The sequence below is a fragment of the Mollisia scopiformis genome (assembly GCF_001500285.1).
Source record: "Mollisia scopiformis unplaced genomic scaffold LY89scaffold_22, whole genome shotgun sequence".
Classification (NCBI taxonomy): Eukaryota; Fungi; Ascomycota; class Leotiomycetes; order Helotiales; family Mollisiaceae; genus Mollisia; species Mollisia scopiformis.
In genome coordinates, this window is record NW_017263602.1 from 872,361 (window position 1) to 892,786 (window position 20,426).

At 48.3% G+C, this 20,426-nt stretch overlaps 10 protein-coding genes across 10 annotated transcripts; 6 read left to right on the forward strand and 4 right to left on the reverse strand.

Moving 5' to 3' along the window:
- The first annotated feature begins 3,532 nt into the window (after nt 1-3,532).
- On the forward strand, nt 3,533-6,217 carry LY89DRAFT_786269 (aconitate hydratase-like protein). The gene is made up of 3 exons (XM_018222964.1): nt 3,533-3,610; nt 3,662-4,516; nt 4,564-6,217. Exons 1-3 carry the CDS (start codon nt 3,569-3,571, stop codon nt 6,082-6,084), a joined length of 2,418 nt encoding a protein of 805 aa, XP_018066489.1. The 5' UTR covers nt 3,533-3,568; the 3' UTR covers nt 6,085-6,217.
- Nucleotides 6,218-6,746: 529 nt separating this feature from the next.
- LY89DRAFT_786270 (uncharacterized protein) lies at nt 6,747-7,634 on the reverse strand. Its single transcript, XM_018222965.1, has 2 exons — nt 7,362-7,634; nt 6,747-7,309 (listed from the first exon to the last, which is right to left on the reverse strand). The coding sequence occupies exons 1-2, from the start codon at nt 7,561-7,563 to the stop codon at nt 6,864-6,866; spliced, it is 648 nt and encodes a 215-aa protein (XP_018066490.1). The 5' UTR covers nt 7,564-7,634; the 3' UTR covers nt 6,747-6,863.
- Nucleotides 7,635-8,204: 570 nt separating this feature from the next.
- LY89DRAFT_222866 (ribosomal protein 60S) lies at nt 8,205-9,194 on the reverse strand. The gene is made up of 5 exons (XM_018205966.1): nt 8,915-9,194; nt 8,768-8,845; nt 8,616-8,693; nt 8,410-8,551; nt 8,205-8,351 (listed from the first exon to the last, which is right to left on the reverse strand). The coding sequence occupies exons 2-5, from the start codon at nt 8,834-8,836 to the stop codon at nt 8,305-8,307; spliced, it is 336 nt and encodes a 111-aa protein (XP_018066491.1). The 5' UTR covers nt 8,837-8,845; nt 8,915-9,194; the 3' UTR covers nt 8,205-8,304.
- Nucleotides 9,107-11,128, forward strand: LY89DRAFT_624592 (uncharacterized protein). Its single transcript, XM_018211049.1, has 6 exons — nt 9,107-9,476; nt 9,527-9,912; nt 9,969-10,135; nt 10,183-10,396; nt 10,448-10,633; nt 10,683-11,128. Exons 1-6 carry the CDS (start codon nt 9,260-9,262, stop codon nt 10,833-10,835), a joined length of 1,323 nt encoding a protein of 440 aa, XP_018066492.1. The 5' UTR covers nt 9,107-9,259; the 3' UTR covers nt 10,836-11,128.
- Nucleotides 11,129-11,240: 112 nt separating this feature from the next.
- LY89DRAFT_786273 (uncharacterized protein) lies at nt 11,241-12,477 on the forward strand. The gene is made up of 2 exons (XM_018222966.1): nt 11,241-11,809; nt 11,868-12,477. Exons 1-2 carry the CDS (start codon nt 11,284-11,286, stop codon nt 12,194-12,196), a joined length of 855 nt encoding a protein of 284 aa, XP_018066493.1. The 5' UTR covers nt 11,241-11,283; the 3' UTR covers nt 12,197-12,477.
- LY89DRAFT_223202 (Pex19-domain-containing protein) lies at nt 12,167-13,817 on the reverse strand. Its single transcript, XM_018205968.1, has 3 exons — nt 13,353-13,817; nt 12,526-13,304; nt 12,167-12,475 (listed from the first exon to the last, which is right to left on the reverse strand). Exons 1-3 carry the CDS (start codon nt 13,537-13,539, stop codon nt 12,377-12,379), a joined length of 1,065 nt encoding a protein of 354 aa, XP_018066494.1. The 5' UTR covers nt 13,540-13,817; the 3' UTR covers nt 12,167-12,376.
- LY89DRAFT_222989 (ubiquitin-conjugating enzyme) lies at nt 13,722-14,887 on the forward strand. Its single transcript, XM_018205967.1, has 3 exons — nt 13,722-14,292; nt 14,343-14,366; nt 14,419-14,887. Exons 1-3 carry the CDS (start codon nt 14,097-14,099, stop codon nt 14,670-14,672), a joined length of 474 nt encoding a protein of 157 aa, XP_018066495.1. The 5' UTR covers nt 13,722-14,096; the 3' UTR covers nt 14,673-14,887.
- Nucleotides 14,888-15,441: 554 nt separating this feature from the next.
- On the forward strand, nt 15,442-17,587 carry LY89DRAFT_673923 (asparagine synthase; the record flags this gene model as incomplete). Its single annotated transcript, XM_018213396.1, has 7 exons — nt 15,442-15,457; nt 15,579-15,692; nt 15,745-15,929; nt 15,980-16,981; nt 17,031-17,320; nt 17,372-17,476; nt 17,530-17,587. 7 exons carry the CDS (start codon nt 15,442-15,444, stop codon nt 17,585-17,587), a joined length of 1,770 nt encoding a protein of 589 aa, XP_018066496.1.
- A 467-nt stretch (nt 17,588-18,054) lies between these two features.
- Nucleotides 18,055-19,268, forward strand: LY89DRAFT_700085 (mitochondrial porin-like protein; the record flags this gene model as incomplete). The annotated part of the gene is made up of 4 exons (XM_018217099.1): nt 18,055-18,099; nt 18,232-18,354; nt 18,412-19,068; nt 19,119-19,268. 4 exons carry the CDS (start codon nt 18,055-18,057, stop codon nt 19,266-19,268), a joined length of 975 nt encoding a protein of 324 aa, XP_018066497.1.
- A 133-nt stretch (nt 19,269-19,401) lies between these two features.
- On the reverse strand, nt 19,402-20,392 carry LY89DRAFT_757805 (DnaJ-domain-containing protein; the record flags this gene model as incomplete). The annotated part of the gene is made up of 2 exons (XM_018221415.1): nt 19,402-20,124; nt 20,247-20,392. 2 exons carry the CDS (start codon nt 20,390-20,392, stop codon nt 19,503-19,505), a joined length of 768 nt encoding a protein of 255 aa, XP_018066498.1. The 3' UTR covers nt 19,402-19,502.
- Between the last annotated feature and the right edge of the window lie 34 nt (nt 20,393-20,426).

The following is a 20,426-nucleotide window of genomic DNA, read 5'->3' on the forward strand; positions in this document are numbered from 1 at the left end:
CGTTTCGGTGTACTTGATGAGATACTAGAGGGACTGGTCCGGGCGTGGGAGGATTAGCAAATCTTGACCCTCCTAATCCAACATGAGGCTTCTCAACTTGTGGCTTTGCCACCTTCTGTTGTGATTGGCTCAATGCTTGCTGGGCGTCAAGAGTTGAATCTGGTAGCTTCTTATCTAAAGCCGTTGAATGCACAATTGGTTGTACTTGAGAAATGTGAGCATTGTTGGGGTTGACGGTCGAGTTGACTTGTGGCGCATGAACTCTGACTGAGCTCTGACCATTAGGTTGCGGTCCTCTGGTTTCAGCCTCCGGAACAGCAGATACTGGTCTGTGAACAGCTGAAGTAGGATTGACAGTTGCAACTGGCTGGATTGCTGAACGAGACGAACCAGAAGGACGCGATGAGCGAGGCTCATCTGAGTTCAGTCCCGCATGAGTCAGGAAGGCATTTACGCTAGCAAGAGAAAACATCGCCGCAGCAGGCTCTCGAAAGACTCTTGCTGGAGGTTCATTCGATACTTGTCTTGGAGCTGCCAGATGTCCTTGACCACTATTGACTGCTGGGGATTGCTGTTGTTTGGACTTTCGATTTCGGCGAGTCCGATTTGCTCCATTCTCCCCTGCCCGTAGACCAGCAATGATGTTGTCGACTCGAGCCCTAGCGTTGATACCCTGTCGAGCATCGTTGAAGAATGTCTGGGTGAACGTGGCTAGGTGAGGTGGTGGTTGTCTATCTTTTGTCAGTATAATTAGTTGAGCTGATTCAGGAATACAAACCTGTTAGGAACAAAACCTCGACCAGGTGATGCATGACCACCACGTGGTATGTTGTAAGCAGGCTCTTGACCAGATGAATGACGGCCGCCACGTTGTGAGAAGCCTCCACGATCTCCACGACCTCTGTACCCTCCACGACCTCCACGGTCTGCGCGGCCTCCACGGCCTCCACTACCTCCGGAAATTTGACTACTTCCAGTAAGAGCCATGTTTCGGAGGCGATACAATTGGCCTTCGGCAATTGAGTCAAGGTCATCGTCGGCTGGGTTGACATCGTCGAAAACAATGTCTGAAGATATTAGCAAGGCACAAGGCATGGAGATGAGTTAGATTACTATGCCACGAAGCACCAGGACCAGCGGTGACATCACGTCTCTTGATTACACTTGTATCGACGACAACGTTCTCGTTTCGATCAGCAAGTGGTAGTTCATCCTTTCTACCAACACCAAGCTCTTCCTGTAGGTAGGTCAGTACTTCCAGGTCAAGAAAGCTTGCAGTGGTGCCTGACCATCATAGCTGCATAAACAGCGGCCAACTGCTCAGCTGTTCGCTCCGAAGAGTCACCCGGAGGGGCCCCATTGCCAGGTGTGGTGCTCGCCATGTCGAGGCACTACCCTGCAAGTCTTTGTTGTGATTATCGGGCAATCAATCTTTATGTAGTCTAGGTGTTCTTGTTCTGCAATAGATTCGTTAGCTACTAGTCAGTGCGAATGCGTTGCTATGAACGGGTGATGTGTTTGTTTGGTGAGGGAGAGATCGAAGTTGATAAGAGACGGGTAACGACGAGTCAACGACATGGAAATACGCGTCGAAATCGATGAAAATACGGCTTCTCAATCACTCGACAACGTCCTCAGGGATGTTGCAGAAGTGCTTGATTGCCATGTTGAATGAGAACCCAAATGGACGCGGCGGGTAGAAGTGACAACTGCCATAAAAGGATCTTTGGCAGATTCGGTAGATGGTAAGAGACACCAGCGCACGAAAGAGAAACTGTGAAGGCCCGAGACGTACCAATTACTTTACGTTGGCCTCGAGAACTACAGTGCGAGTCACTCGAGTATGACGGTTGAAGAAGTGGTGTTGAGTTGAGTAGGGTGAGATATTTGGGAGGTTGGAGAGAAATTGGTAAAGATCGGTTGTATGTAAACAGCGGGAAAGATCTCGCGAAGCGAAGGGCACCCAAACAAGAAGGAACCCAGTATACGAACGCTTGCCATAGATTCACCGGAGCTAAGTGTGCCTGACTGCAGCCTTACCACTTCCAGAACCAGGTGAGCAAGAAACATCATTGGTCCAGGCAAACTATTCTCATAACTTGCTCCGGTAATGCGCCGTCCTTTCATCAGCAGTCCTTCTATGCAGCTGCCGTTTCCCCAGAACACGACTCCTTTACTCTCAACCAACCATGTCTAGTAAAGTTCCTACCTAGGTAGAGCCGAAGGAACTCGTGAGGATATCTCCCAATTCTCCCAAGTGTGATATCCTACTGAATTTACATGCAGGACTTTTCATAATTGCCGCACGCGATCCATAAACGCAAGACTGCAACGGTACCAGAATGAAAGTTCAACAGTCTATTTTTCATGAAAGGCTTATGCTTTACTAGCATCTCTCCACCCATACCTGGGTAGCCCATCCACTCCTGGTGAAGGAATGATAGCTAGCGTACCCGTACGATGTTCTGACGATGTCGGGCCATGAACGCGGCCAACTTATTAAGAAAGTCGCTGACACCAGCAAAGTAACACCATCAGGGACCAAGAAACAAGCATCTACTATCGTAGATAATACGAAGGCAGGCAATCGAAAGCTCTGTGTACCACAATTCAAGCAGCCAGTGTGTACCAAAGATCTTTTTACACGAAGATTCAGGTGCAAAGCAAGCAAAACTAATACGGGTGCAATAATCTTAACGCATCAATCGATGACTTACCACGTCAAACGAGACAGAGGCACTGTTTAGCAGCGAGGTCAGGAATTGAAGCTGTACTTAGACTTTACTACATTTGAGCACTGCTCTGGAGTTGAAATTAAACCAACTCTAGGACTTGGTGGCTTACGAAGTATTGCGCCACCTTGTCAGGGAAATACTGCTAGGGGTCTGTTCCATTGAAACAAGCTGATGTTGGCATCCGCTCTTCTCTCTACATTTTCATGCTTTGTTCCTTCCTTTTCAGGACCGTTATCATCTCAAGTTAGAGGAGCTAAGGCTGATACAAGACGCTTCTGGGCATGGCATGTTTGCTTCCCACATTGGATTTAGGTTAACTCTTTGTTACAGATCGGGGAGTAAGAGCTTTAACACAAGCATATCGTACCTCTACTCCAACAACGTTCTAATCTGCAATGTCCCGTACATTGTCAGCGTCAACAAGGTTTTTTGAGAGAATATGATTTTGGAGATGTGACTGGAAGCCATGGATCAGGAGATAGCACCATGAATACGACAGACAACGGTGATTGTACAATTACCAGTTGTCGTGTTATCGTTTCATTGTAATGTAGTCTATTGCGATCTAAGTAGGCTCGACAAAGGAACGAGGTTCTGGTTCTGTGCATGTCTCGTCACACAGATCTCGAAGACAATAAATTCTTGAATCTGATAACAGTCACAGAAGAAGGACTGACGTTCGTGATGTGGTTGTAGAATACAGGGGCGCACGAGCCTAAAGTCGGCTGTTGTAGCGGCCCAATCACAACCCCGCTGTAACCAATCCGATTTTATGCTCTGCGATACCGGGCACATTTCGAGCTTCCCGATCTTTTTTTCTCAACACTGACAAGATGGCATTGGGGATGCTAGGTACCACCAGGCTCGCTCTTAGAGTAAGTAATCCTTAGATTAGTACAAATCTGCCAATTAACGAATTTTCACAGAGCCAAGGAAGCCGTCTCAGACTTCTCTGTGTTCGCGGTTTGGCAACGGTCAACAATTCCACAACATACTCTCCAGATATCGAGTCTCGAACCCCGCCTTACCCCAAACTCCTCAAACGACTCCATGAAGTTCGACGGGTGCTAGGTTCTTCAAGGCAGCTCACATTGGCCGAAAAGATCCTATATTCACATCTCGACAATCCTGAAGAAGCACTTCTCACCAATACCGAAAATGGCGCCAATATCAGAGGAAATGCGAATCTCAAGCTCAAGCCCGATCGAGTGGCAATGCAGGATGCGTCAGCGCAGATGGCTTTATTACAATTCATGACCTGCAACCTTCCCTCGACTGCGGTTCCTGCTAGCATACACTGTGACCATATGATTGTGGGGGAGAGGGGTGCAGATGTGGATCTTCCAGAATCAATCAAGGGCAACAAGGAGGTCTTCGACTTCTTGGAATCTGCAGCAAAGAAGTATGGCATTGAGTTCTGGCCGCCCGGAGCTGGCATCATTCATCAGACCGTCTTGGAAAACTATGCTGCTCCGGGATTGATGATGTTGGGTACAGATAGTCACACTCCGAATGCTGGCGGATTGGGAGCCATTGCAATTGGTGTTGGTGGTGCTGATGCTGTAGACGCCCTCGTTGATGCGCCTTGGGAATTGAAGGCCCCAAAGATCTTGGGTGTTCGACTGGAGGGACAATTAAACGGCTGGGCCTCGCCAAAGGATGTTATTCTAGCTCTTGCTGGAAAATTGACTGTCCGAGGTGGGACGGGGTATATTATTGAGTATCATGGCCCAGGTGTTGACTCGCTGAGCTGCACGGGGATGGCAACAATATGTAATATGGTTAGTTTATTCTCACTAAGTATTGTCACAATTGCTGATTATGGCAGGGCGCCGAGGTGGGGGCCACAACATCACTTTACCCGTTCTCTACACGGCATGTCCCATACCTCGAGTCAACTCATAGATCATCGATTGCTCTACAAGCTCAAACAATTGCTTCTTCACCTTCTTTGGTCAACATGCTGCGAGCCGATGAAGGTGCTCAATATGACGAACTGATTACAATTGATCTCTCTACTCTTGAGCCCCACGTCAATGGACCATTCACCCCTGATTTGTCGACACCGTTGTCCGTCTTTGCCAAAGCAGTTAAGACCAACAATTGGCCAGAGACAGTATCTGCTGGTCTCATTGGTAGTTGCACAAATAGCTCTTACCAGGATATGGCTAGAGCCGAGGATCTTGTTAAACAGGCTTCTGCTGCAGGCCTGAAGCCAGCAACCGACTTCTTCATTACACCTGGCAGTGAGCAAATTCGAGCAACTCTTGAGCGAGATTCTACTCTGGAGACTTTCGAGGACGCTGGCGGTATCGTCTTGGCCAATGCTTGTGGTCCGTGTATAGGGCAATGGAAGAGGACTGATGATGTCAATAAAGGAGACCACAACGCCATCTTCACATCATACAACCGAAACTTCCGCGGCCGAAATGATGGTAACCCAGAGACCATGAACTTCTTAGCATCACCAGAAATCGTGACTGCCATGTCTTACGCCGGTAGCACAACCTTCAACCCTCTGACAGACACTCTCACTACTCCTTCAGGGGCAGCCTTTCGCTTCTCACCACCAACTGGCGCCGAACTTCCAGCTTCAGGCTTCGAAATTGGAAACCCAGATTTCCTACCAACATCAGGCGCTCCTTCACCTCAAACCGAAGTTGTCGTCTCCCCTACATCTGACCGACTCGCGCTCCTTGAGCCATTTGCCCCATTTCCAGAAAGTGACCTCCAAGGTCTCAAAGTCCTGTACAAAGTCACTGGGAAGTGCACAACCGATACTATTTCCGCCGCTGGTCCTTGGCTCAAATACAAAGGCCATCTCCCCAACATCAGTGCCAACACCTTAATCGGAGCAGTCAATGCTGCTACAGGCGAAGTAAACGTAGCGTATGACTTCGATGGCACCACATTCGGTATCCCTGAACTTGCGCAGAAATGGAAAGACCAAGGTCTGGAATGGCTTGTTGTAGCAGAAGATAATTACGGCGAAGGATCAGCACGTGAACATGCTGCTCTCCAACCACGATACCTTGGCGGCAGAGTCATTCTCGCAAAGAGCTTTGCTCGCATTCATGAGACAAATTTGAAGAAACAGGGTGTGGTCCCTCTCACGTTTGCGAATGGTGAGGATTACGGCAAAATCGATGCCTGCGATGAGGTTGAGACAGTGGGGTTGTATGATACGTTGAAGAATGGTGGAAAGGGTGAAATAAGTCTGCAGGTCAAGAAAGCGAAGTCAAAGAAGACGATTACGATCAAGACGAAGCATACGTTGAGTGAGGATCAGTGCGGTTTCATCCTCGCGGGCAGCGCATTGAATTTGCTTGCTAAGATGAAGCGGTCGTAGGTTGGATTGATCTGGTTGTAGAGTATACGGAGTTTTCGGGACTGAGAAAAGTTCAATGATATCCTTGTTTATATGCATCTGAGGTTTCTCTCCGTGCGTTTCTTACTGCTTTAAATGTGAGATACGAATTGAGCCATCGATCAAAAGCATCTCCCGTAAGGAGCAACCAAACACTCCCTTGGATTTTGTTTTGCTCCCCTTCTAGTCTACTTGCTCCGTGAATTTTCTTCTACTTCTGAGATCTCAGAATATCTGAGTACTATCACCAAGCCATCAAAAATGTCTAGGGAGCTCAAATTTTAATGACCTTATGTCAAGACCAGAGAACCAAGTCAAATACCACTAGAGACAGATTTGAGCTTCTATCCCATGCTCGGCCTCAGTTGGGACAATTCGGACTCTCTAGAAGTAAAAATATGCTCAAGTCACTGTTGAATTTTCCACTCTTTTTCTACACAAACATCTTTAAAGAGTCTCCATGCTTCAAGAAAGTTGTAGTATGGATGTTTCCATTTTCGGAAAGTTATTGGCGGGAAATGTCCAGCAGTGAGAAGGACGTTGAGATACTGTAGTCCCGAACATTACTCGAAAAGTGCTCTTAAATGTATTTTAACCGTATTCCTCATTGATGATCTGCCTCTAACTTATATCCAAACATTTCACTCCTTTCCCTCTTCCCAAAAACCACAATTTAGCGTCAGCAACAACCCAGCACCTTCCAGATCATCAAACATAAACCCATCTCTTAGTTACCTCAGTATTGTGTGTTGCAGCAGCTCTCAGCAATAAGTAAGATAAACCCCATTAAGCTCCATCCCACTCGCCTCATCCTCATCCTGCTGAAACATACTCCACTCACTATACCCCCCATCCGCCACATCCTCATAATCCAACACATACCACACACTCCCCTCGCACCCCTCACTATTAGAAATACTCGCAGTATCGCCCGCACTCATAACCGCATCTCCAAAGTCCCACGAAGATACAAGTGACGGCTCAGCGCTGAAGATATCGTTGTATGAGATGTTGTTACCAGTAGTAATGGCGTGCAGGGAGATGGCTTTCAGTTGCACGGGAGAGGGGATGGCGTAGTCGTTTGAGTCGGTGAATGTGAGGCTGCAGGCCGGGTCCGTGATTTGGAGTTGGCAGGCTCCGGTGGCACCGGAGGTGGTTTGCGGGATGGCGAATTCGATTAGTTGGAGGGAGTGGGTTGGGTTGGTGGCTGTTGGGTTGAGGGTTAGAAATATTGGTAGGGAGGGACGGAGGGTTTCTACCGTTGATGTTGTTGTGCATGATCATCAAGCTGGAACTGCCGGCGAAGAGGCCTTGGGGGAAGGGTAAATCGGGGGAGGAGTTGTCGAGGGCCGTGAGGGATTTGGGGGTGATAGTGGTGCAGGAGTGAGGTGGGAGGACTGGTGTGGGCATGGCGGCCACTAGATGCAGGAAGAGAACTGAAGCAAGGAGGAAGAGCTTCATGTTGAGCTTGTTGAAGAGAATGAGAAGATGAGTGAGTGCTTGGAGCGATTGAGAAATCAGAGCTGAATGTGCTGGTTGATGATGAGCATTTCTTGGTGATAGAACGTTCAATCTATATAGAAAGATGCTTACAGCAGACGGGAATGGAGGACTGCCTTGCAGCCGCAATGCTCAAAGCAGAGTGGGGTCTTCAAAGACATTCATTCTCCATGTACTGACATGGTATTCTACATGCCTAGCATTGTCTCTGACGAACTTTGGTGGAAGTCAAAAGAAAAATCTTGGTCCGTTTGCTGAACATGGGGTTGTCATGCAGGGACCAAGAACCGGGTCGTTTCCTCCGACGGACCTGTGCTTTGGGAGAAACGAGCCATTGAAGGAACTCATTGAAGCCACCACTTGGACCATGACCCAGCATCGTAGAGCATTGGCTAGAAATCAATTCTGCTTGGAAACACGTAGAGATCGGGAGGGCACGTTTCACTCCGTTTGTATTTGCCAGGCAGAATTCGTGACTTTGATGTTCAGTGACCACCAACATGGCAAGAGATGATTCTGGAAACGGTATTCCCTCCACACGTCACTCCCGGCAATTCACATAGACCTGTTGCGCAGTTGCGAATTTCCTCATGAGCTTGCTTATCTATGGAAAGCTACTCGACCAGTGACCAGCCAAATGTTGCACCGAGAAAACCGTGGCCATGCATTTGAAGTACAGACAGGAAAGTTGAAGAAGCGCGCTTAGTCGAAGAGACCGAAACCCATATCCTCGTCTGACTCCTCCTTGGCTGTAGAAAATGTCAGTATCACAATTCGAGACCTTTGAAATTGGGGAGAAAATCGTACCCTCTTCCTTTTCTTCCTCCTTGGTCTCCTCAGCAGCAGCGGCACCTCCTGCAGCAGCTCCACCAGCAGCTGGCGCAGCGGCGGCTCCACCACCAGATCCGACGTTCAACAGCAAGTCCTTGACATCCTTGCCCTCGAGAGCCTACAAATCCAGAGCATCAGTACCGTCCCTTTGTATTCCTACTCTCTAGCGTGTTGTTTCGTACCTTGGCGAAAAGAGAGCACCAGATGGGCTCAACATCTTCTATCTTGGCAGCCTTGATGAGAGTTTGTAATTTGTCGGCCTGAATATCATGTATTAGCACCTGCCAGCCGTAATTCTGCTTCTTGCAGTGTTTCGAGGAGATTGGGACCGTACAGTGACATCAACACCGTCATCGGCGAGGATCAAAGCCGCGTAGGAGGTTGCGAGCTCAGCGTTCGACATTTTGAGAATCTATGGATTGGAGAACAGTGATCAGTGCTAATTCTTCTTCCCAGACATTGTATAACTCATGCGACGTACCAACAGGTGACTGTGTTGTCGTAAGTTTTACTTTCTCGTGTAGGAACTTTGAAGTAAGTCGTCGCGAAATTCAAGTGCTATTTCAAAAATTCGTTGTGCCTTTCGTGTGGCCCGTAGCCGATCACCTGACAGCAATTCCGAGCTTACGACGTTAGACCCTTGCAACCTAGCTTAGCCCCGCTCGAGATCCGATAAGCTGCGGGGAGATGTCATATCTGACGGAAACTTTGAATATTTACATATTTTGATCCTCCTTGAAGACGATTGAGATCTGGGGATTGATTTATTATCGGATCACATACACCCTCAACAATATCCGCAAACCTTATCTTGAGCCTCGGCGACATGGCTGATACTCCTACGCTCCCCCTTCCTCTGGATCCGCGAGAACAACCTATTCTTGATAGCTTGTTACGGATACGAGATGAGTTGACGCTTTTGAAGCAAGACAGGTCGACCTATGTCAAGTCTTCAGATGTTATGGCTCTCTATGACAGGACCGTTGACCAGGTCAGAGATTTGAACGAGATCAGAACCGATAAGCCGCAGGAAGATAATCGAGGTACGTTATGCAGATATGTATAGGCATTGAGCCACCTCTGACGGTAGCAGTTGATCGCGTGTTGGATGGATGTTTTCAACTTCTGTCTCTGTTTTTCATGACCATTGGCCGGAATAATGAAGCTCCTGCTGCGTATGCGTTGACTTCCACTATCAAGCGCTTACTGGACCACTTCACCGAGGTGGATTTGTACTCTGAAAAGGATCTTACACATGTCTCGCATACCCTCAACCGACTCCGAGATATCGTTAAGAATGCCGAAGCAAGCTATTCACCAAAGCTCATCACCCTCCTCAGAAACCGGATTGAGTTATGCCAAGCATCACTTACAAATCTCCAAAATCGGCTCGATCGGCTAGGTGAAGGACTGCCCGCGATACATGAGAAGCTAATCTCAATCTTGCGATCCATATCACTAGCCAATACTAGAGCAAAAGTAAGATCGAGGATGGCAGAATCTTGAGATTTAACACTAACATTTTTGCCCAATAGTTTTCCTCGAGCGAAGTAATAAAGCTTCAGGCCCAAGCAAAGGAAATCGATTCACATCGAGTGGACGGCAAATTCGTGACTGCGAGTGGAGAAGTACCGGCTAGCAATGAGGAAGTTGGAGAACTGCTATTCAAATGCCTGCGCTGGTCAGAAATTGTTCTCGAGCGGTACGTGTAGCGCTCCAATGATTTCAATTCTTGCTGATCCATCATAGGAAGGGAAAAATACCCGACGCCTTCAATGAACCATATCAAATCCTCGTTGATATTCGAAACAGACTTGAGAAACTCTCATTGACTCAAGCATGGTCGCTTCGAGAAACAGACTTATACGATTACCAGAGGCAATTGGACAAGTTTGATGAAAGCCGCGTTGATGGCAACTTTGTGGACGCCGAAGAAAACTTTGCGGAACTATATGTTCAACGAGTCAGTATTAACCTGAACATGTAATAAGATTACACTTACTCACCTTTCTAGACGTTGTTGTATCTGATCAGACGGAGCTATGCATACATCTACTACTTAATGGTGTCATCGGAACCTGTTTCTGAAGCCCTGCTACCTGTTTACAACCAACTTCAGACTTTGAGACGCTGTCTGATTGAGGTCAAGAACTCCGGAGGTGTCAGCTCACCAAGAGAGCTTTATCCTTACAGCATGAAAGTAAATTGCACATGCATTCGAGCTCATGATATCGCTGACGCTGTTTTAGCTCAACTCAATCGACAACATGAGAGTAGATGGGAAGTTCATGCTTGGAGAGGATATCCCAGAAGGACAAGGTAGCGTGAACGACCTACTTGCAGAATGCTTCGAGCTCAGCTACGAACTGCGAGTGGCAGCCGAAACAGAGAACGAGGAATGAGAAATGGAATTAGAGGCTTTGCTATAGGGGCTCGCTGTCTGAATACCAGCGGAGGCGTTGGGGCATTTTGCTCTTCTTGTTTGCTACTTTATTGGCATACCTGTACGATATTGACAACGAAGGATGAAGATCTGCCATGAATGGGACGATCAGGTCTCTTCTAACATCGAAAGGATTTCGGAAGGCAACTTCAAACTGTAGCTGATCTCATCAGATAATGAATCAAACATTGCAATAGTCTCGTGCACTCATGTTCGAAGTATCAGGAAGTTGCTGAAATCTGCTGATCCCACCCACGAGTGAAGAAGTGACATCGCCGAAACAAGCCAAGCTCGATCCACCTCTTTACGCGATGAAATCGCGTCCGTAAGCGCGTCCGCCGAAAGCAACTTCCGCCATCCAAATCTTCAACACCGAACATCATCAACAACAACCACGACCACCAAAGATGTTCAGCACACTCCCCCGATTACGAGACACGAACAATCAATCCCACTACTACACACCCCACGTCCCATCACCACTCTCTTCCTCTCCACTGCGCAATTCTCCCTCCCCGCTCTCGCCCCGCGACGCAAATGTGCCTTCACGCGCCGCCGACACCATCATGTCTTCTCCGACTAAACCATCGCGGATGAAAACCGAGTCGCATATCTCCTCTACTACACCATCACCGAACGCATTACCGTCTCCGCCGCCGTCGCGTAAGGAGAGTAGTTTCAGTAAGCGGACGACGAAGGTTAATCCGCTGATTCACGGACGGGCGAGCGCGGATGAGGGGCGCGAGACGAGGAGGAAGCTGTTCTTGAAGAATGTTAGGGAGGCGAGTGAGGAGAAGAGGTGGAAGAATAGGGGTGGGGATGAGGAGATTATGCGGTGTATTTGGGTTGCTGAGCAGAGGAGATTGGAGGAAAGGATGAGGAAAGAGGTTATGGGGATTGAGGCTGATGTGGAAGAGGAGGAATTGAGTATTGGTATGTTACTATTGTCGAAAGGGAGATTTGGATGAAACACTAACTCATTTGTTTATAGATGAGGTTATGGCTGATGAAGTCGCGTTGAATGAGGAGCAGGAGTTGGAAGCTCTTCTTGGATATCTCGACCACGGCACTGGGAATCAAGCTTTGGATGAACCGATGTTGCCGCAACATAACATGAATGCCCCGATGTGGAGCAATTCCAACGACCAAAAGCCGGCAAATTCAGCATCTCAGGACCATGTGCGATCAGACACACCGTACGGTAGTGATGATGAGTACGATGATATCTTCATGGATGTCATTCACGAGGAAGAGCGAATGTCAAGCCAGCAACAATCCTCTGGTTATCCACAGGATCAAGACATGATGGATATGAGTTAGTGTTGATGGATTTTCCGAGCATTTGCTTAGCATTTGAGCGCAGGCGTTTTGAGCAGACATTATTCGAGTCATCAACGGAAGCATAGGGAGGCGTTATGGGGTATCATTGTATATACTCATGTTGGAGTATTACGAGCTTTGATCACAAGCTTGGTCCAGAGTATTTGGGATTGGCTTTCTTCATTGCGTCGGACAACTCTCTTCCGGCGCCCCAAAAGCTTCTTGCGCTGCTGCCATATCTCCAACAAGATCTGGAGGTGGAGATCCAGCCGCTTGCATCTGTATAAAATCAGCACAGAACAAATAGTAATCAGATGAAAATCACCAACCTTTTGCATCCTCTCTACGATATACTCTCTATCTACAGCATTCTCATCTTTGTACGTCTTGAGCTCAAACCTCTTCACTATCTCCCTAACATAAATCTGCTGCTCCTTGTATCTCTTCAGATCCGCTTCCGCAACTTTATCTTTGTTCTTCTCCATCCAATCGGGAAACTTGTCGTCCAGCTCCTTCATAGGCTCATACAAGATCTCCTTGTTGGTTAATTGCTCCATCATGCCTAGCAGCATCTTTGAAAACTCTTCTTCGCCCCCTTCACCACCTAGAGCTCCTGATTGCATGGCTTTCATCATTTCCGCTAGCACGTCATCCGTGTTCTCACTGGCAGCTGCAGCAGTAGCTTGATCTCCGCTTGACTGCATTCGCTCCATTGTCTTCTTGATGGTTTCCTGGAACGACTCTTCAGCTGCATTTGTACCCGCAGATGGTCCTGCTTTGGCTTTTGTGCTGGGTCCCTTCTCCTTGCTCGATGTGGGAATAGGAGGGGCAGGTCCTAATCCAGCTGCTTCGCCCAGAGCTGCTGCCCCACCAAGCTCCTTCAATAAGTTCTCGAATTGCGCTGCCATATCAGGAGAAGTATCCATTTCGCCCATCAACTCTGCCATACCGGCTTGGAATTGCTTCGCGAAGTCTTCATCAGAAATATCATTTGGAAGCAGGTCTGTAGTTGGCGCTGGAGGTCTGCCAGGGCCAGAAGCTCCAGCGCCAGAGGCAGCTTTGGGAGGGGTAGGTTCTGGCTTTGAAGGAGAGAACTCGTCGAGCATATCTGGAAGACATGTTAGAATTAAAGAGCATAGGCACGAGTGAGCTTTACCATCTAAGTCATCCAGGTCATCCTCATCCGGGTCCGGTATATCTTCTGTTGGTGCAACATCTTCTGACTTGGCAGCTTCTGCTGTAGGTTTTGAAGCCGTTTCTTTCTCTTTCTCCATAATCTTCCCAGAGGTCTCTGCTAGACCTTCCAAGTCATCTGCCTTCTTCTCCATGTCGGTGGTGCTCATCTGGGCAATGTTTGCGACTCAAAGGATTGTACACTTCGATATCGGCTCGTGTCAGGCGGCTGTGACGGTTGTTTGCAGCGTCGCATGCGCTGTGCGGGGTTGATGAAAGATAAAAGTCTAGAGTCTAGAAAGGCAGGCTAGGAGAGGAAAGTTTATGAACCGACAAGTATTTGTAGAAATTATATGAAGTTTGTGGTTTTCATCTTTATTTCATAAATCTTGAAATTCACCAACTCTAGAAGACCTCGGTATAGTCCAGGCCCTGGTTGTTCCTTCCTCGCTTGCCAATCGCGATTGTGGCAACCTTCTAAAAATCTCGCGACTTGAGTCTCTTCTCCCACTTCAGCCTCATCCTCGACCACGACGAAGAACCACCATACTTTTGTCTCCCAGCCTGCTTACAGGTTACAAAGACTCTAAGTGAATCATCATCGCAACCAAGAATTCCTGAGGTCTTTATCTCGGTGTTTTTCACGGCCTTCTTTTCAGCCTCCTCAAGTCGCGATACCAACATCCAGCGGTTCGCGTTTAAGAGGCGTTGAAAGATCACAACAACCATGGCTCTTTGCCAAAACCGTCTGCAGGAGGAGCGAAAGCAATGGCGACGAGATCATCCATTTGGGTTTTATGCAAAGCCTCAACGAAATGCCGCTGGTGTCCTTGATCTGAAGATTTGGGAGTGCGGAATTCCAGGCAAGGAGAAGACTCTTTGGGAGGGCGGGCTGTTCAAGCTGAGCGTCATATTTCCCGATGGTGAGTCGCAACGTGTATGGATCCAAGTCAGATGCTAATAGACGTGGCAGAGTATCCCACAAAGCCCCCGAAGTGTACGAGCCGTTCCTAGATTTGTCTCGCGGCTGTGAGTACTAATGATCACAGGCAAATTCGTCCCCCCATTGTTCCACCCCAACGTCTATCCATCCGGTACGGTCTGCCTCTCGATTCTCAACGAAGAGGAAGGCTGGAAGCCGGCGATCACCATCAAGCAGATTCTCCTCGGTGTTCAAGATCTCCTTGACGACCCTAACCCTGACTCCCCAGCTCAGGCTGATGCATACAACCTATTCAAGAAGGATCGCGCGGCATACGAGAATAAAATCAAGCGAATTGTGCGGGATAACCCAGCACCCTGAACAGCTACGGAGTGGGAGGCATATGTATGGGTGGGCGATTTGAGCATAGGCGTTGGTGGGATTTGCTAGGGCTTTCTCGATTGCGGACTGAGCATCACGGGGGGCTTTGACTTTGGGAGCAGTTGAGGGATTAAGTTGGAGGAAGGATACAAGTCTCCAAATAGGCCTACGTAATGCGGGAAAATCGAAGTTCATGACTCTGTTTTGGCTTACCTCTGTGTGACAACTGTGCTTTATTTGATATGTCCAATGCACACGAGCATGGAGCTACCCACGGCCACGATCAGCTGATACAAGCCCGCATACCCCACTCTGCGGGGGTACGATGGAGGGGAAGCAGGGCGTGGGATGGGAAATGGATGCATTTTGAGAGATTGAATTCCATCTGACCTCTCCACAGCGCAGAAATGCGGTTCAAAGCTCGTGGTAATAGACGTCGGATGACTGGTTTCACGAAAGACAGTTTGACGGAGGCTGTTATCGGTCGACCTGCATTAACCTAGTTCCGAAGATCGGCAATGACCCCACTAAGATAGAAATTTGGTGAAGAGTCACAATTATTACTTAATACCCAACGCTTCGCAGCTCTTCTTGCTCACATCATACCAAAGCTCAGTCTCTTCACACATCCGTCAATTGACCTGCAAACCAATTAGTCTGCAATTGAAGAGATCAATTCCTACAAAGTCCTCTTCACGTTCTACACAACTAATTTCCGTACGAGTCATCCCAAGAGCAACCAAAAGTCGCCCACCGCTACATTTACAAGATGTGCGGAATTGTTGGTCAGTATTATGAAGTTCAACATGTGTATTACTCAGTCGAGAGATTTTCCAATGTTTTGAAAATCTGCTGAGGTGAAAGTCGCCTCCTTCGAAAACTCTTGCTAACATGTGAGCACAACAGGGTGTCACCATGTGCCAGACGCAAAAGCCTTCAAGCCTACTGCGCTGAAGATGGTCAAGCAGTGCCGTCACAGAGGACCAGATTGGAGTGGAAGCTTTTTGGCCAACAGCACAAGTAAGATCGCAATTGGTCTGCAAACCAGAGTGTTGTGACTAACAACATATAGTTCTTGCCCACGAACGTCTGAGTATCGTCGGTGTCGACAGTGGAGCTCAGCCACTTACCAACAGCGATGAGACTATTGCCCTTGCCGTCAACGGTGAGATCTACAACCACCGAGTCATTCGAAAGACCCTCGAGACCCCATACCACTTCAAGACTCACTCCGATTGCGAGGTCATAATACCACTGGTGAGAGATAAGACATACTAGATTGAGAGAGGGCGCTGAAATAAGAATAGTACATGCGATATGGTATCGATGCGCCAAAGTACCTCGACGGAATGTTCTCTTTCGTTCTCTATGACAAGAAGGAAGACCGAGTCATTGCAGCACGCGACCCAATTGGAATTACCAGCTTTTACCAAGGATGGTCGAGCAAGATGCCAGGAGCTGTATTCTTTGCTTCTGAGCTGAAATGCTTGCACTCTGTCTGCGACAAGATTATTGCCTTCCCTCCAGGTCATGTCTATGATTCAAAAACCGACACAACTACCAGATACTTTCAACCCTCATGGTGGGATCCAGCTAAGGTTCCTACTACGCCTGTTGACTACAAGCTGCTTCGTGAGACATTCGAGAAGTCGGTACGAAAGCGATTGATGGCTGAAGTCCCATACGGTGTGCTATTGTCTGGTGGTCTTGACTCGAGTTTAGTCGCATCAATCGCCCAACGCGAGACTTTACGTCTGAAGGCGGCTGCTTTGGCGCAAATGCAGAACGGTGATTCGGAAACCAGCCGGGAAGACGAGGATAAGGGAGAAGGCTTGGTTGGTATCAGCGACGATGGAAAGCTATCCACTGTCACCTATCTACCCCAGCTTAACTCTTTCTCAATTGGTTTGCCCGATGCACCCGATACTAAGGCTGCCAAGGAGGTCGCAAAGTTCTTGGGAACCAAGCACCACGATATGACCTTCACTATCGAGGAGGGCTTGAACGCTCTGACAGACGTCATCTATCATTTGGAGTCATATGATGTGACGACTATCCGTGCCTCTACTCCTATGTTCTTGCTCTCAAGAAAAATCAAGGCTATGGGTGTGAAGATGGTTCTGAGTGGTGAAGGCAGTGATGAGATGTTTGGAGGTTACCTCTATTTCCATGCTGCTCCGACCAAGGAAGCATTTCATGAGGAAACAATCCGAAGAGTCAAAAACTTACACTTGTCAGATTGTCTGAGAGCCAACAAGTCCACTTCTGCTTGGGGTCTTGAGGCTCGTGTCCCATTCTTGGATAAGGAGGTAAGAGAAAAGCTTGATACGATCAATCAAGACACTAACAAAGAGATAGTTTTTGGAAGTCGCAATGAACATTGATCCTCAGGACAAGATGATTGTGAAGGGCGAGCGGATGGAGAAGTACATCATGCGAAAAGCATTTGATGTCTCGGTCCTGGAGCCAGGAGCGAAGCCATACCTACCCGAGAAGGTGTTGTGGAGACAAAAGGAGCAGTTCAGTGATGGTGTTGGTTACGGATGGATCGATGCTCTCAAGGACAACGCCGAACTCCATGTCACTGATGAAATGATGAAGAACCCCAAGCCAGAATGGGGCAGCGATATCCCAGATAGCAAGGAAGCGTAAGTTCAGGAATGTCCATCCAGCGGGTTCGATTGCTGACAGACTCAAAGCTATTGGTACAGAACAATGTTCGATGAGCATTTCCCACCGTCTTGTGCAGAGACTGTCGAACGCTGGACACCAACTTGGTCGAAACAGACTGATCCCAGTGGAAGGTAAGCTGAACAACCTTGAAAGCAGGATAACTTGCAGCTGATCAATAAAATAGAGCCATTGCCATCCACAACCAGAAGTATGAGGCTGGGGACGAAAAGAAAGAAGCATGAATGCAGCCCCGTAGCCTTGAGATATGAGGAGAAAACTTTTTCTTTCTTAGCAATGTTGTCATCAATCGGAGTTTAATACCTCATTACATGGGAGTAAAGATCTCGTGGATCCAACTTTGGGCCAAATGCTCCGTTGCAAAACCAATGTAAATAAACCTTAGAGGAGTCGAGCGTGGTTTCCGTTCCAGGATAGATTGAGCTATTATCATGCTAGACTGAGCTTATAAAAGTGCATGAACAAACTTCGCAATGTGATTAATCGATGCATTACAGCCTCATTCAACGCATAAAGAAATACCCCTGAGACCTGAGCTAAATTCGAGCCAATCATGAGGGGCACGTTCCCCGGTCGGGAAGTACCGGTTCGAGCAGATCTTCCTGGTCACATTTTGTCTGGAGAGCTTTCAAACACATCAACAAATTCCTCATCTCTTCGTCAACGCATCAATCGTTTCCCTACCATCAATATGTCGGTCCCAGCATTCTCAGACATCTCCAAGGCGTCTAACGATGTAGGTGCTATCTTCTTTTCTCTTGTTCTGTTTTGTTGGCGTCGATCTGCTCCTTTGCAGCACGTTCGCATCAACAGCTCTCACCCCAGAATCTTTTGATCTTCAGAAAGTCTAGACACTGACAATCAATAGCTCTTGTCGAAAGACTTCTATCACCTGAGCGCTCAGGCTGTGGAGATCAAGTCAAACACCCCCAACAATGTCGCATTCAAGGTTACTGGCAAATCTACACACGAGGGAGCTACCAGCGGTCTGGTATGAAATCTCCCACGACGAAGCCTCGATGATCACTGACGAGAAATCTGCGTATAGTTGGAGGCCAAGTTCAGTGACAAACCATCCGGTATATCCTTCAGACGATTTACTATGTCCTCCGATTTCCGTCCTAGTCTCAGTCCAATTATCGATTTTATGGTTGATGTGTCGCCCGATTACGCACAATTGCTAATGTTCTATCGCCGTGCAGGCTTGACTCTCACTCAATCATGGAACACTGTCAATGCTCTTGACACCAAGCTTGAGCTGAATGACACCATCACCAAGGGTCTCAAGCTTGAGCTCTTGGGCAACTTCCTCCCTGCTACCTCAGCCTATGGTGGAAAAGTTAACTTGCACTTCAAGCAAGCCAACTTCCACGGCCGTGCATTCTTCGATCTGCTCAAGGGTCCCACTGCCACCGTTGATGCTGTTATTGGTCAGGATGGCTTCTTGGCTGGTGGTTCTGCTGGTTATGATGTGCAAAAGGCTGCCATCACCGGCTACTCTGCTGCTATTGGATATGCTGCTCCCCAATACACTGCTTCCGTCACTGCCACCAACAACTTGAGCGTCTTCTCTGCTGCTTACTACCACAAGGTCAACTCGCAAGTTGAGGCTGGCTCAAAGGCTACCTGGAACTCCAAGGCCGGTTCATCGGTCGGCCTTGAGGTTGCTGCTAAGTACAGACTGGACACTCTCTCATTCGCCAAGGCAAGTTAACTTCATACTATCAGAAGAAACTCCACTCACAAAATCTGCAGGCCAAGATCAACGACCGTGGTATTGCTGCCGTTGCCTACAACGTTCTCCTCCGACCTGGTGTTCAACTTGGCATTGGTGCCTCCTTCGATACCCAGAAGCTCGACCAAGCCAACCACAAGATTGGTACTTCTCTCACTTTCGATGCATAGAGTGGTCATTCCCAACTTTGGCGAGTACGATAGAGCACGAAGATAAAACTTGATTCCCGTTGATTCCCTGTGGTTGCGTTGCATTGGGGGTGAATGGCTTGTATGTAGTATAACTCCTCAAACAGAATCAAGACCCCACTTGTAACACCTGCGTATGCTTCTATCGTGCTTCTGCCGCTGTAATCGAATCGTCTAAGGTAGTACATTCGTCCGAACGAAGTTCTTCTATACGCATCATAAATTCTTGTCCCTGTTACCACCCTTCATGACCCTCTCGATCATCAAACTCGGCACCAAAATCCCCAAACTAATAATCCCACTCACAAACAAAAAGTTCGCCAACATCCCCCTCGGCGCGCCCTGCTCAGGTATCCACCCGTCCTCCATCCCCTTCCTCCTTGCCCACCGCCGCGTATTATTCTCATGCGTCCGCGTATGTCCCTCCCGATCAAAATGCGGCACATCGTTCACCTGTCCCCACGGCGACTGTCCCGGTCCCATTCCTCCTCCCGTTTCAGCGTCATTATTCTGCGCTGCTTGCCGTTTCGCAGAATGAGCGCCCCATCCTCCACTTCTGTAGAAGGAGGGAGGGGGACCGCGGAATTGGGTGCGGCGGCGACTGAGACCGCTGGCTGGGCGTCCGCCGGCGGGGCCGGAGGAGTGGTAGGAGCCTTGTGGGGGAGGTGAGTGGTGATGGGAATGAGAGTGGGAAAGGTGTTCGCGGTCGTAGGCTTGGCGTTTTGCGGGTGTGCCGAGTATGGCGTATGCTTCTGATATCTGGACGAAGCGGTGGGAGGCGGAGGGGTCGTTGGGGTTGCGGTCTGGGTGGTGGGTTTTGGAGAGGGTGTAGAAGGATCTGTGAAGAGGAGGTTAGTTAGATGTTGGTCGTGTGCTTGGAGACTGGGGACGACGAGGACACAACATTGGGAGTAGAAAGATTAAATCAGATGTTCCGAGGAAGAATAGGTTTATACGTACTTCTTCACCTCGCTGGGCGTTGCATTGGTCGGTATCTCGAGAGTCTCATAGTGAGTTGGCTTAGGGCTATCTCTTCGAATAGTAGTGGTATTGAAGTGCCGACGGAGACGTGCCGTTGTAGGAAAGTAATTGAAACGGAGTGGCATTCCTCATCCCGACCGTATGTGATATTCTGATACG